The following is a 14299-nucleotide window of genomic DNA, read 5'->3' on the forward strand; positions in this document are numbered from 1 at the left end:
GCATACTGCTTTGTGAACACATCATAACTCTCAGTCCTTTCTTCTTTAGAACAGCTTCTCATCATGAAGGAATTGGAGTTCGAAGAGCCTAAGCAATAGGACTGCATATACTCGGAGGCTAACTTCGAGCTTGCCTCTATCTAGTTGGCTTGCAAATACTTTATACTTCCAATGCCACAACTGACCTTCCTGGGCAGGTGATCTAGTAATTTAACTTTCCAGCTGAGTGTCAGCACTTTATTTACATTTAAGTCATAAAATCTGCTACATTTAAAATGTCACATCTAATTAAAACATGCTTTAGGAAGAAATGTTATTAATTTTCTCCTTCTTTCATTCAGTATACTGTCTCTAAAAATCAATTACTGGAGGTTGTCCAGTGTGTGACAGGTCATAACTTTTAATTATTAATGTCGAGCTTAACAAGGTATCAACTCCAGTATGTAATCCACTTCATTTACTTTCTTAGTTATCTTGTAAACATCACTTGCTTCCTCCTATGTATTTTTCACATCAAAGATTCTACAAAGTACATTTAGTTCATAGTCATATATGTGTGTGTGTGTGTATATATATATATATATATATATATATATGAAACACATCATAGCACTGCTAATTACCTACTTTCAGTAATGACAGCAAAATTGCATAATATCACTGACTTGTTCTGAATGTTTAAAATGCAAAGGAAGTCACCTACTGTTAAGATGTCCTCGGCAAACAGCTAGCACAGAAAGAAAAGAATGCTATCACACCGTGCATTTAAGGAGTTACTTCCCAATGAAATTAAAGAATCATATATTTTGCTCCTCAGTGTCGCCCTTCAAATCTGTCAGCACGACATGATAAACACAATTGATAACTCCACAGGATTCAACACAGCATAAGAATCTGTTACTGACACACCAGATACCAGATCCAAGTTTTTAGAATAAAAATGCTCACCTCTGCTAGGAAGTCCACTCCACATCCTGGCTGGGCTTTCACCAGCTTTGAGAGCAACCAAGTTGGATAAACAAAACTTCCAGTATGTGACCAGTGTGATGCACAATGCTACCGAGACTTGGCTCCAGCCCTGATTATCTGTGTGACAGTACCACGCTATATCAGCGCAGCTCCAAACCTTCCCAGATGCTGGCTTATTGCACTGCTCATTGAAAATCCTTTACACGCTGGCAACATTTTAGGGAAGGACAAGCACACTCTGAGTCATTTGTAAAGAAAGCAGAGCAATTTCAATTCTATATCTCCACGCGTGCTGCAACCAGAAGCACTGTCAACCTACAAGTCTGAGGTGGATTTATGCCGAGAAACAGGCAACCTAAGCCTTCATTATCAATGCATGAAATCAGCCACTGTGCTCAAATTCAAGCAAACCACAAAAAGGATATGATTATGAAAGGCTCCACAGATTTAGCACCAAACCTTGTGGAATGAAGAATCATCTACTGAAATTGTATAAATGTTAAAAATAGCTCTGGCTTTTCAACAATGAGCAGGATGCAGAGAAGAAATCAGTAGTATATATTATAAGGACTTATAGTAAAAGCTGCAAAAATCAATAAAGCTGTAGGTTCCTGGGACTTTTCTAGAGACAAATAAAATCAGTAGAGGCTATCACAACAATAACAAAAATATTTCCATATACTTCACATAGATGTCCACTAAAGAGCAAGTTAAATATACTTCAACCCCTAACTGCTTGTTTCTAAATTAAAACAATAATGATAGTAAAAGTGGGCAGGAATATGCTAACACCAGGGCAAAATACTATCCAATTTACTGTAAGACAAATTCTTAAACAATAAAGATTTCAATGTACTCTGTGTAACAAGAAAATAAAGTAAAAGAGTATTTTTAACCCCATATTTTTTGTCTGCTTATTACTTTTTAAAAACTCTATAGCTCATTAAAATCCCCACCCCAGGGATGCCTGGCTGGCTCAGTCAGTTCAGCGTCCGACTTCAGCTCAGATCATGATCTCCTGATTCATGAGTTCAAGTCCCACACTGGGCTCTGTGCTGACAGCTCAGAGCCTGGAGCCTGCTTCAGATTCTGTGCCTCCCTCTCTGTCCCTCCCCTGCTCATGCTCTGTCTCTCTCTGTCTCTCCAGAATAAACATTTTAAAAAATTTTCTTTAGGGGCGCCTGGGTGGCGCAGTCGGTTGAGCGTCCGACTTCAGCCAGGTCACGATCTCGCGGTCCCTGAGTTCGAGCCCCGCGTCGGGCTCTGGGCTGATGGCTCAGAGCCTGGAGCCTGTTTCCGATTCTGTGTCTCCCTCTCTCTCTGCCCCTCCCCCGTTCATGCTCTGTCTCTCTCTGTCCCAAAAATAAACATTGAAAAAAAAAATTTAAAAAAAAAAAAAAATAAAAAAAAAATAAATAAATAAAAATTTTCTTTAAATAAATAAAATCCACCCCATCTACCCCCAAATTTACGCCTTTACCTTTTACCATCTTTTCTCTTTCAACACTAAAATAGAAGATGCAAGAGCCAGCTGACATACTCTTAAAAAGGTACAAGGTAGAATACCCCAAAAAGTAGCAATAGTGATTTGAGATCACAAAATATAGAGCTTTGAGACGTGCAAAGTGCAAAGCAAAAAGGACATAAAACATTTACCAAAAATTACAATGATAACTGGAAGAAATTCCTCGCAAGTAGAATTGACAAAGAACACATTCAAGGTTCTATTCGGATTTTTAAAGATGGGTTTTAGGCTCTCACTGAGACTATAATGACAGAACAAATCAGGGTCCAATAAAGGCAATGCTGACCTGAGGACCTTCTGTGAAGGACTGTGGTCAATTCTAGAAATACTAGTAGCTCTTAGGTACCACATTGAGTACTGTCTACTAGACCCAAAATGTCTGTGTAAAAATAAGCACTATTCCTAATGTACATTTACATATCACAGCATTTTGGAGCAGCTTTAAACATGGCACCCCCATAGGTGTCCTCCTTATATTTCTACATATATATTTTACTGTTTACAGGCCACTGGTCAGAACTCCTTCCTTGGAGACAGTTATAGACATACACAGAGTAGACATACACACGAGTATGTTTCTGTGTATATACAAGTACATTTTTGTGTGTGTATGTATACAAGCACATTTTTATGTATACATATATATATACAAGCATGTTTGTGTGTGTGCGTGTGTTTACACACACCCCTACATCACAGGAAAATGCACTCCTCCTTTTGCAGTTACTTTTGCAGTTACTCCTGAATTCCATTCATTTGTGCCTCATGATTCACTGATTCAGCAATTGCTCAGGGTTTTCTGTGTGTGTGTGTGTATGTGTGTGTGTGTGTGTGCACATGCACTTTTCTAGTCTTAGAAAATTGTTCATGAGATTGTGTGCCTAAAATTCTTTTTATTGTTACCATGCATGCAGCTCCCTAGTAATAAGGTAAATTTTCATAAAAAAATGAAGCCATAATATTTGATTATAGTCCTCAATCCCTAATCTAAAACCTTAGTGCCAGATGCATTTCAGAATTCAAGTGCTTTCAGATTTTAGAAAGATAATACTCTGCATAGAGCATGAATTATATAATGCTTCCAGTGGGGTCTGGGGCGACACTCTATAGTCAGACACAACATTTCTGCAGCAAAACATGTGCATATTCATACTAGATGGGATAAATAAAGTCTATAATTAACCTCATATCAGTTCAGGTCAGGTTTTGCCATCAGTATTAATTATAAAATCTTCTGATTTTCAGGGCTTCTTGGATTGCAAGAATTGCAGGTTAAGAGACTGTGGACCTGTAAAATGTTTACCTAAACTATTATAGGGTTATGGACCAGAAAATGGTACCTAAACAAGTGTTCTCTTGCTTGAGCAAGAGATTTGGTGATTAGCATTGCCTTAACAGGACAGGCAAAAAATACAAGAGAAGGTGCTATTAAGACTGAGACACAGGGGCGCCTGGGTGGCGCAGTCGGTTAAGCGTCCGACTTCAGCCAGGTCACGATCTCGCGGTCCGTGAGTTCGAGCCCCGCATCAGGCTCTGGGCTGATGGCTCAGAGCCTGGAGCCTGTTTCCGATTCTGTGTCTCCCTCTCTCTCTCTGCCCCTCCCCCGTTCATGCTCTGTCTCTCTCTGTCCCATAAATAAATAAACGTTGAAAAAAAAAAAAAATTAAAAGACTGAGACACAAAAAAAAAAAAAAAAGAGAGAAGGGGCGCCTGGGTGGCGCAGTCGGTTAAGCGTCCGACTTCAGCCAGGTCACGATCTCGCGGTCCGTGAGTTCGAGCCCTGCGTCGGGCTCTGGGCTGATGGCTCAGAGCCTGGAGCCTGCTTCCGATTCTGTGTCTCCCTCTCTCTCTGCCCCTCCCCCGTTCATGCTCTGTCTCTCTCTGTCTCAAAAATGAATAAAACATTAAAAAAAAAAATTAAATAAAAAAAAGACTGAGACACAAAGTAGAGCAGAGATGGGGCTGTAATGCAAGATGACAAAAGTAGGGTATGGGAGCAGAAAGTAAGAAGCAGCCATTCAGAACTACTGCGTCAAGAAAAAAAAACATAATAATAATTATATCAAATGTTCGTTGATTAACTACTTTATACCCAGTAACCTGAAAGGCACTTGACAAAAATATTTGTTTTAGCAATGTACTTTATAATTTTCAAAAGAAAAATTTAAAAAGAAGAATATATTTTCAGAATGAGGCATGAAACATCTCACTCTCTTGTCAGTGTACCCTGAAACAAAACACCCATAATGTTCAACATCACATATGAAAATGTCACAAACAAAAAATAAACTTCATGAAGTAAAGGTCCCTAATTTTATTGTTATATGCTATATACTATTTGGTGTAAGAGTTCTTCAAAATCACTTATAGAAAAAAATGTAGTAATATTCTTTACTTTCAATATTCAAACTGTTTGACTTTAAAACCCATTTTTAAAAAGAATATTCCTCTCCCCCAAAACATGAATATTATGTTGTATTTACTTGGAGTTGTCCTATCAGTATATTTCTCAAGTAAATCATTTTTTAAATTATGTACATTAAAGAACTTTAAGATAGCATTGACCCTGGACTTGAGACTTTGGGCCTGTAGAATATTCATCATCTTCTAAGAGATGGTGGTCAAACAGTACCAAGTTACACTTATATAGGATGAATAAGTCTAGAGAGCTGAGGTATAGTATGCTGACTAGAATTACCAATACTATATTGAGTACTGGAATTTTGCTAAGAGAGTAGATTTCAGTTGTTAACACACACACACACACACACACACACACAAAGTGATTATATTTGGAGATGGATATATTAATCAGCTTGACTACAGCAATCATTTCACTACGTAGATGTGTGTCAAATCATGTGGTACACCTTAAATATATACAATTTTTATTTTTAAAAAGACTATACATATACCACCTAAAAAGAAGAGCATTTCTTGGGTGGCTTTTGGGGCCCAGACTTGCAGTGGAAAGGAGTCCCAGAGGTGTTTATGAGAACACTGGTCTGCCTATTTACTGTACAAAGTATAACAGAATGTGTGGCTCTAATCTTAGTATCTAGAATATGACCATATTCAAAGTCATTTTCCATGTGAAGAAGGAAACCATTTATTCATTTTGGCAGTACAACATAATTTAGTGAATTCTTTCTTTAGTAACCAAAATAGTGCCCTGGGGGTTTGCTGGAGTTATTGCAGCTCCTAAAAGTAAGTAACTATCCAGAGTGGGTAACTCCCCAGGATCAAAATCAGTATCTCCTTACACCTTTTACATCATGTCCACATAAGAACAAATAAACATCTGGTGTCTACAGGCCAAGAGTCTCTGGACTGCAAGACAGGCTCACTAGAGGGCAAACTCTTGAAATGAAGTGGGTCAACATGATATGAATGCCACTGCACTCAGGCCATAAACAAAACAAAACAAAACAAAACAAAACCCCACAATAACCAGCCCACCAGCTCCTCCAAACTCATCAGGTAAACAGGAGAAGAGCAAACTTGTTCACAGTGGGCCGAAGAACCAGCTCCAGAAAAAACGTAAGTGCAAAGATGAACACCAATCCCATGGTCAGTTATCACATTCCACAGGCATGTCTAATTTGGAACAATGTCCAAGAGCCTCCTTGGCTATGATGTTGTCAAGGGCATGAAAGCAGAACATCCATGTGAAGAAATCTGGTCAGTCAGGATGACAACACATTCAACTCACCATGTGAAACTGAACTTACTAATTTTAAATTCCTGCTAACCCAGCTATCAAAAGCCTTTCTCCACAGATTAGTTCAAAATAGGTAACACACACACACACACACACACACACACACACAAACCAGGTAAGAGATTTTAAGTTGGCCTTTGATAATTCTCATCACTCAGCCACCCAAACACTTGCCATCATTGTCTAAGATTCAATTCCACACTGAAAAGTGTTGGTATTTGGTTTTTAAAATCTTAATGCCAAGACTTGATATAAAATAACTCTTAAAAGTTCATAGTCCAAAGAATTCTTAAAGCAAAAGATTATCTGTCCTCACTAAAAGGGCCAGCCACTCCTTTTAATTCTTTATTTAAAAAAGTTCCTTTCAAACTCTTATATATGTCAATTCCGTAGAGTTCTATATTTATATGATGGGCCCCTTGTTTATAGTTTTTAACCACGTGCACAGAATATAGAGTTGTTCTATAATGACTTTTTGAGGTCTACCTTAAAATGTTCTAGAATTCTGACACCATCCAAAATGGCTGGGGTTCTGTCTCAAAGTATTTGGGAGACTGGAGTTATAACTTGAGACTTCATCCTATTTCTGAATTGCTCTACTCTCATTATAAGGACCCTCAATAAGCCCAAATCTCAGTTGAATTTACCTGGAGAGTACCAATGTGTGGCACTAACTCTATTCCTGTTTTGAAGAATAGACTTAAGCTAGGATTTTGTAAAATACTTGAAAACTTATAATGATCAATTCTGGCCAAGACAAAGAGTCAAAAAAGTATATTAATATTTCTTCTACTGTATCATCACTGGGTCTAAATTATTCTAAGTAAGAGAAAATTCCTGGGCCCTATCAATAGGAATATATGCTAAAGACAGCAAATGTCCTCTTCTTAAGAATCCAATTTGGTATACATCAACCAAGATCCTTTCCCTTCTAAGTCTGGTTTTCCTATGGAAAATTATAGGAAGTCATATAGACTCTATCTACTGACTGGGTTGTATAATAATTGTTCCATGAAAAGATTTTTATGGACTTACAATTAAGAGGTCTAGGAAAATAAGTGCATTATAAATAATTTAACCCATCTGCTTCGTTAGTGAAATGCGTTTCTTACCTAGTGCACTTACTCATAGGAACTCACTGATACTCCCTCAATGATATGTTATACTTTCATCATAGTACCTATATTTTGCAAAAGATTTCTCAGTTAAATGATAAATGCCAAACTGATCAAAAATGAAAAAGCAAGCATTTTAAACCATGTTTCTACTGCAAAAGTAGGACATTATCATATTGATGAATTCCAACTCTATGTCTGCATCTACCACATAAACCTAGGTTTGTGTCATCAAACATTAATGTTCATATCTAATATCTCTTTTTTTTTTTAATTTTTTTTTTCAACGTTTATTTATTTTTGGGACAGAGAGAGACAGAGCATGAACGGGGGAGGGGCAGAGAGAGAGGGAGACACAGAATCAGAAACAGGCTCCAGGCTCTGAGCCATCAGCCCAGAGCCCGACGCGGGGCTCGAACTCACGGACTGCAAGATCGTGACCTGGCTGAAGCCGGACGCTTAACCGACTGCGCCACCCAGGCGCCCCTCTAATATCTCTTAAAATGAACTACAACTTTTTTTTCCAGACAGGGAACAATATATGATATTTAAGCAGTAATTTTTATTACTGAAAAGTGAAGAAAAATCTCCTCTGAACGTGACCTTTTCTCTCTCCCTCCCACCCTCTGTCAGGTGTCTGGAGCGTGCGTGTGCACACACGAGCAGGCACACAGACCCCTGAGATATCTCCCCTACAGATTTTGCCTAATGCATAGAAGATGCTCAAAAAGTCTGTCAAACGAGCATGCTCCTGCCCACACATGCATGTTCCCATAAATGCTCACCCCTTTGTATTTCTTTGCTTTCCATATTCATTAATGAGTTCCAGCAAAATATTGTGGGGTTAGGAATGAGGAAAATATCTTACTTTCGATATACTTGTGGCACCATCTTGTGGTGATTCTACAGTGTTACTATTTCAAGTTTACTTTCTAAAGTTCAAAATTGTCTGAGAAAAACACTTTTTGAGGATAAATTTTCATTTTAAATATATAGGAGAGGCAGTGTAAGAAATTTGGCCTAGGAATTTAAAAATCCACCCACATATTTTAATAGTTATAATACCTATCACAATGTCTTGACCCTAGAAGCTGATTCTTATATGTAAAATAGGAATGCAAATAAGAGATTAGAAGGGAGGGGGAAAAACAGCTGAGGATCACCAAGGATCCTGGAGGCACCAAAGAGAGAAGCAGAGAATATGGCAGCAAAAAAGAGGATACATTATACAACACTCCAACCCACAACCCATTTTCTGATCTTGCTCTCCATTTCCACCTCCAAATAATTACTTCTACTTCCTGCTGCAAAATCACCTGGTTATATCATTCTTACTTTTCCTCTCCCTGCTCCCAAAGTGTCCTCAAGTTAAAATCTACTCATACTTGGGGCACCTTGATGGCTCAGTTGATTGGGCATCCAACTTCTGCTCAGGTCATGATCTCACGGCTTGTGGGTTCAAGCCCCGCATTGGGCTCTGTGCTGACAGCTCAGAGTCTGGAGCCTACTTTAGATTCTGTGTCTCCCTCTCTCTGCCCCTCCCCTACTCATGCTCTGCCTCTCCCTGTCTCAAAAATAAATAAACATTAAAAACTGTTTTTAAAAAATCTACTCAAACTCAGTACAGAATTTCTAAAGCCAAATCAAAGATGCCACTTCTCACTTTAAGAGGCAGAATCTATTTTTCCACCACTTGAGGCTGGACTGGTCTTGTGACTAGCTCTGACCAAAAGAACACAGTGGTTGCACCTTCTACTCTTGCTGTATTTGCAGTACTGTTCTGTGACTCAGAGTAACAAAGCCTAGTCTAAGTAACTGGAAAAGGAGAGTCTCCTGGCAAGAAAGCTCTAGTATACAGCCAGCACCACATGTGTGTGTGAGGTGATCATAGACTATCCAACCCAGTTGACTGCAGCTGCATGAGTGACCTCTGGTGAGTCCAGGGCAAGGACCACCAGTTCTAATCTTTGACCCCAGAGAATCATGATTAAAATAAAGCATTGTTTAAAAAAATATCTAAAGACTTCTATTATGCCACATTCTCTTGTGTCTCCTTCTGGTTTTCTCACTCAGTTTCAGCCACATCTCAGCTTTTTGGATATGCCAAACTGTTTCTCGGCTTAAGATTTTCAACATTCCTTTTACTGCCTTTGAATCAATGTTTCTCTACTCTCTTTGCTTGACTAACTCTTGTTTAGTCTTAAAAACTTAACCTTCAATGAGATTAGAAATTTATTTGGGGGGCGCCTGGGTGGCTCAGTTGGTTAGGTGTCCGACTTTGGCTCAGGTCATGATCTTGTGGTCCGTGAGTTCGAGCCCCGCGTTGGGCTCTGTGCTGACAGCTCAGAGCCTGGAGCCTGTTTTAGATTCTGTGTCTCCCTCTCACTCTGACCCTCCCCCATTCATGTTCTGTCTCTCTCTGTCTCAAAAATAAATAAACATTAAAAAAATTAAAAAAAAATTTGTTTGGAATTAATTGAAGGTGAGAAAGAAAATGGGCAGTTCAATTAGTAGCAACCAGGAAAACCAAACATTAGATAACAAGAAAGTAATCATGAATTCTTTTCATTTTTACTTCGTGAAGGATTTCTTGCAAAAAGTTATGAGAGGTAATACAGAGTGCTAAAAAGATCTTAGACTTTGAATCCTTGTGTGGCCTTTGGAAAGGCCTCCATATCTTTCTAAGTTTCTTATCTATAACATGAGGAGAGTCATACTTGGGTTGGGTTGTGAAAACTAACATTATTTTAGTCTTTCCATGATAATTCCTATCTCCAGTGCACCTCAAATCACATATAAATGTGTCTCTCCTAAGATAGTTTGGCACAACCTTCATAATCTGGGCCTGACCTTTCATAGTTTTAAATATTATTTGTGCCAAATGAGTGCCAACTGCAGGATCAGAGGTCACACCCTAAGAAAGAATCCCTTCCCATGCTGAGGAAATATGGGTTCAAAAAACCTCAGAATACAATCAATTCTCCCCACCATAATCCTTGGGAGCAATTTGATTCTCCATGACAGGCATAAATGTTCCTTGAAAACACAAGGAGAATAAAATGTGAAGTTAACATTTACTACTCTGTCTGGTGATTTACATACATCTGATTGGATAGGGTGGGTATCAGAATATCATGTATCCCTAACTGATATGTGGGGAAAGCTACTGGGCAGCAATGCTGGTACATTCAGAGAGAGAACTTACGGCTTCTCTTTTCTGATTCAACTTCACATCAGGTACACTGTCTGAGCAGTAACCTATAAGCACAAATTAGGCAAGTTCTGCCCAACATAACTTATATTCATAGATGGAAGGCAATAACATCGTGGTAAGGAATCAGGCCACAGAATTAGGCCAGCTTGTTCCAAATCCCGGCCTTGCTTCCTTGCTTCTTCTGGTTACTACCTAACCTCTTCCTTCCTTATTTGCATTATATGTAATAATAATACGTTCCTCACAAATCTGTTGTGAGAATTTAAATAAGGTAATCTCCTTAGCACAATATGTGGCACAAGGTAAAGCCTCATTCACCCACTTAACCACAGCCTTTGGGTCTACCTTCACTGTGTTTATGATACTGTAGAACGTACAGAGTTGCTTATAAGGCTCCCGGTTAGAGGTAAGGTTTGGTTGAAAGGGTTGGGGGACGAGTCACTCTATTTTCAAGACACTGTCTATTTCCATGGGTCAGTGGGTGTCCCAGGAGAAGACAAGGAACATAAGGCCATCCTTCTCTTTCCTAATTTCCAATTATAGATTTATCTAAGTTTAGAAGCTCCTTGTCTGGGTATAAATCCTCCTCAATGGGTTAGATGTTATTCTCAAAGTGTGATTTCATACCAGGAGCTTCTGCTGAGAATTTGTTAGAAATGCAAGTTCTCAGGTTCTACTCAGGCCTACTGAATCAGAGACTTTAGGGATGGAGCCCAGCAATCTGCATTCTAACACACCTTTCAGGTGATTCTGATGCATGCTAAAATTTGAGAACCACTGAATTAGATAATCAGTTATTCACACATCAATTGCTTTCAATTTTTAAAGTTCAAATCCCCCTCAGAGAATTAGAATGGTAAATGGCATAGGAATGGTGGGGAAATATCACAGCTATAGGCACTGATGATACAGAATAGATCCCAGCCTTTGACAGCAGAGGGCAAGGTGAGCCTCACTAGCCATCTACATAGAGAAGAAATGTGGTCAGTTTTATCTGGACTTAGGGAATTGTTCATGGGTTGTGGAAAATAATCTCTGCACAGTCATGTGGTATCCTAGGGAAACAAAACAACACCAAGCTGAGGTAACTGGACTAGATTGGGGGGGGGGGGGGTGGGGAGGGGCTCCTGGTTGTTGTAAACCAGAGTGGTATAGAAGAACTAAGCAGAACCCTGAATTCCAGCAGTTGCCCCTGAATTTTTTATGAGTTTGGGCAGCTGTGTTTTTCCTATGCTCCCATGGGACAAAGAAGACTCGACTGTTCTACCTACTTTCCACTTTGCCTGAGGGAATCTTCCCTCCTTCTCATCTAATCACACTTCATTCCAATAATAAACTATTTCTAGCTTGTTCCTATGTGCATTTACATTGCCATCATTTCTATTTGGAATGTTGTTTTTCCTTGAATAACCTGAAACTCATCTTTGAATATTCACCACAAATACCACCTCTTCTGGGAAGCCGCCCCTGACCTCTGGAAAGTTAACCATTCCTTTCTTTGTGCCAACGCATCTTAAATAGATCTATAATCATTCTTAGCATATCATATTGTCATTCATTTATTTAGATACCTATCTGGACACTTATGAAAAAGACATTGTGTTTTATTAATCTCTGTGGACAACCTGAAAATATTTAAAAAGCAAAACCCCGACATTTGTGTTCATTATCATCTCTAATAATGCTACTAGAAGACTGGGTAATTTAGTAGTCACCTTTATAATGAGTTTTTAACTGAAATTTTATCGAGATGATTAAAGATTCACATGCAGTTGTATGAAATAATACAAGGGGTTCCCTTGAACTCATTCCACCTTCCACTGATGGTAACATTTTGTAAACCTACAGAAAAGTATCACAGTCTTGACAAGGATACCATCTACCAATCTTACTCAGATTTCCCCAGTTTTACTTGTATTCCTTTGTGAGTATGTTTATCACCTGTGTAGGTTCACATCACCACCACCACAGGATCCCTCATAATCCCTCTTTCATAATCACACCCACTTACCTCCTGAAATCTGTTCCCATCCCTAACCCCACTAATATGTTCTCCATTCCTAAAACTTGGTCATTTCAAAAATGAATCATACAGTATGTAACCTTATGGGATTGACTTTTTTCACACTGCATAATTCCCTAGAGTTTCTTCCAAGTTGTTGTGTACATCAGTAGTTCATTCCTTTTTATTATAGAGTAGTATTCCAAGTATGGGTGTACTACAGTTTAACATTTCACCCTCAAAAGATATCCACACCAATCCTGGAAACCTGTAAACATTACCTTATCTGAAAAAAAAGGAGCTTTGCAGATGTAAGTTAAGGATTTTGAGATGAGAAAATCGTGAATTATTCAGTGGTTCCTAAATCCAACTGTAAGTGTCCTTATGAGAGAGAAGTAGATGGAGATTGTAAATAGACCAAAGAGGAGAGGACACAGATACACAGAGGAGAAAATGATGTGAAAACAGAGGCAGAGATTGGAGCGGTGTAGCCTCAAGCCCAGGATTGCCCAGGCAGTCACTAGAGGGTGGAGGATATAGGCAATTGATTCTCTGTAGTGCCCCTGAAGGTTAATGCAGCACTGACAAATTCAGACTTTTAGACCCCAGAAATTTGAAAGAATATATTCTATTGTCTTAGACCAAATTTGTGGTCATTTGTTACAGAAGCCTCAGGAAACTAATAGAGTTGTTTATAGTTTATGACTATTACAAATAATGCTACTCTAAACATTCATATACAGGTTGTTGTGGGAATATATTTCAGTTCCCTGGAATAAATTCCCAAGAGTACAATTGCTGGGTTGAATGGTAAATATGTGTTTCGTTTTATAAGAAACTTCCCAACTATTTTCTAGAGTGGCTATATCATTTTACACTTCCATTAGCAATGTATGAGTGATCCATTTTCTCCTCATCCTTGCCAACATTGGTGTTGTCACTATTTCTTGCTTTAACCATTCTCATAGATACATATTAAAATCTTATTGTGATATCACATTGCATTTCCCCAATGACTAATGAGGTTGAACATCTTTTCATCTGTATATGCTCTTCAGTGAAATTTCTGTTCTGATCTTTTGCCTATTTCATAATTGATTTTTTTTACTGTTGAATTTTGAGAACTTTTTATATATTCTAGATACTAGTCCTATGTTGAATATATGGCTTACAAATATTCTTTACCATCTGTAGCTTATATTTTCATCCTCTTCACATGGTAGTTAACAAAACACAAGTTTTTAATTTTGTATGAAGTCCAGTTGGTCCATATTTCTCTTATGGATTATGTTCTTGGTGCTAAGTCATAACTTTTTGCCTAGCCTTAGGTCCCAGATATTTTCTTCTATTTTTTCCTTTAGAATTTTTATATTTTTATGTTTTATATGCAAATCTGTGATACACTGTGGTTTAATTTTTGTATATGGCATAAATTTAGGTGAAATTTCTTTCTTTTTCTTTTTTTTCATCTATGGATATCCAATTGCTCCAGCAACATTTGTTGAAAAAGCTATCTTTCCTCCATTCTAATGCTCTTGCACCTCTGTCAAAAATCAATTGAGCATAAGTGTATAGATCCATTTCTGGGTTCTCTTGCTCTTTCTGTTGATCTATACCTATACCTCTTTTAAAATAACACTGTCTTGATTACTTTAGCCATATAGTAAGCCTTGATATTGGGTATAGATTTTTTCTGCTCTATTATTCTTTGTCAAGATTTACCTATTCTAGAACCTGAGTTCTTCCATATAAT

At 38.2% G+C, this 14299-nt stretch overlaps 1 protein-coding gene across 5 annotated transcripts in view; it reads right to left on the bottom strand.

The window, feature by feature from the left end:
* The window catches only part of ZNF385B (zinc finger protein 385B), a 407917-nt gene that overhangs the window by 292810 nt on the left and 100808 nt on the right, over positions 1 to 14299 (bottom strand). The window contains exon 4 of one of the 5 annotated variants that reach the window (XM_045480390.1): positions 949 to 1086. The exons of 3 other annotated variants lie outside the window; for them this stretch is intronic. In XM_045480390.1, coding sequence (XP_045336346.1) covers positions 949 to 1086 — 138 coding nt within the window. Of the gene's footprint in view, positions 1 to 948; positions 1268 to 14299 lie in introns of those variants that run through there. One more of the 5 variants, XM_045480385.1, reaches the window with a different exon arrangement.

Source organism: Leopardus geoffroyi, chromosome C1 (assembly GCF_018350155.1).
Source record: "Leopardus geoffroyi isolate Oge1 chromosome C1, O.geoffroyi_Oge1_pat1.0, whole genome shotgun sequence".
In the NCBI taxonomy this organism is placed as follows: Eukaryota; Metazoa; Chordata; class Mammalia; order Carnivora; family Felidae; genus Leopardus; species Leopardus geoffroyi.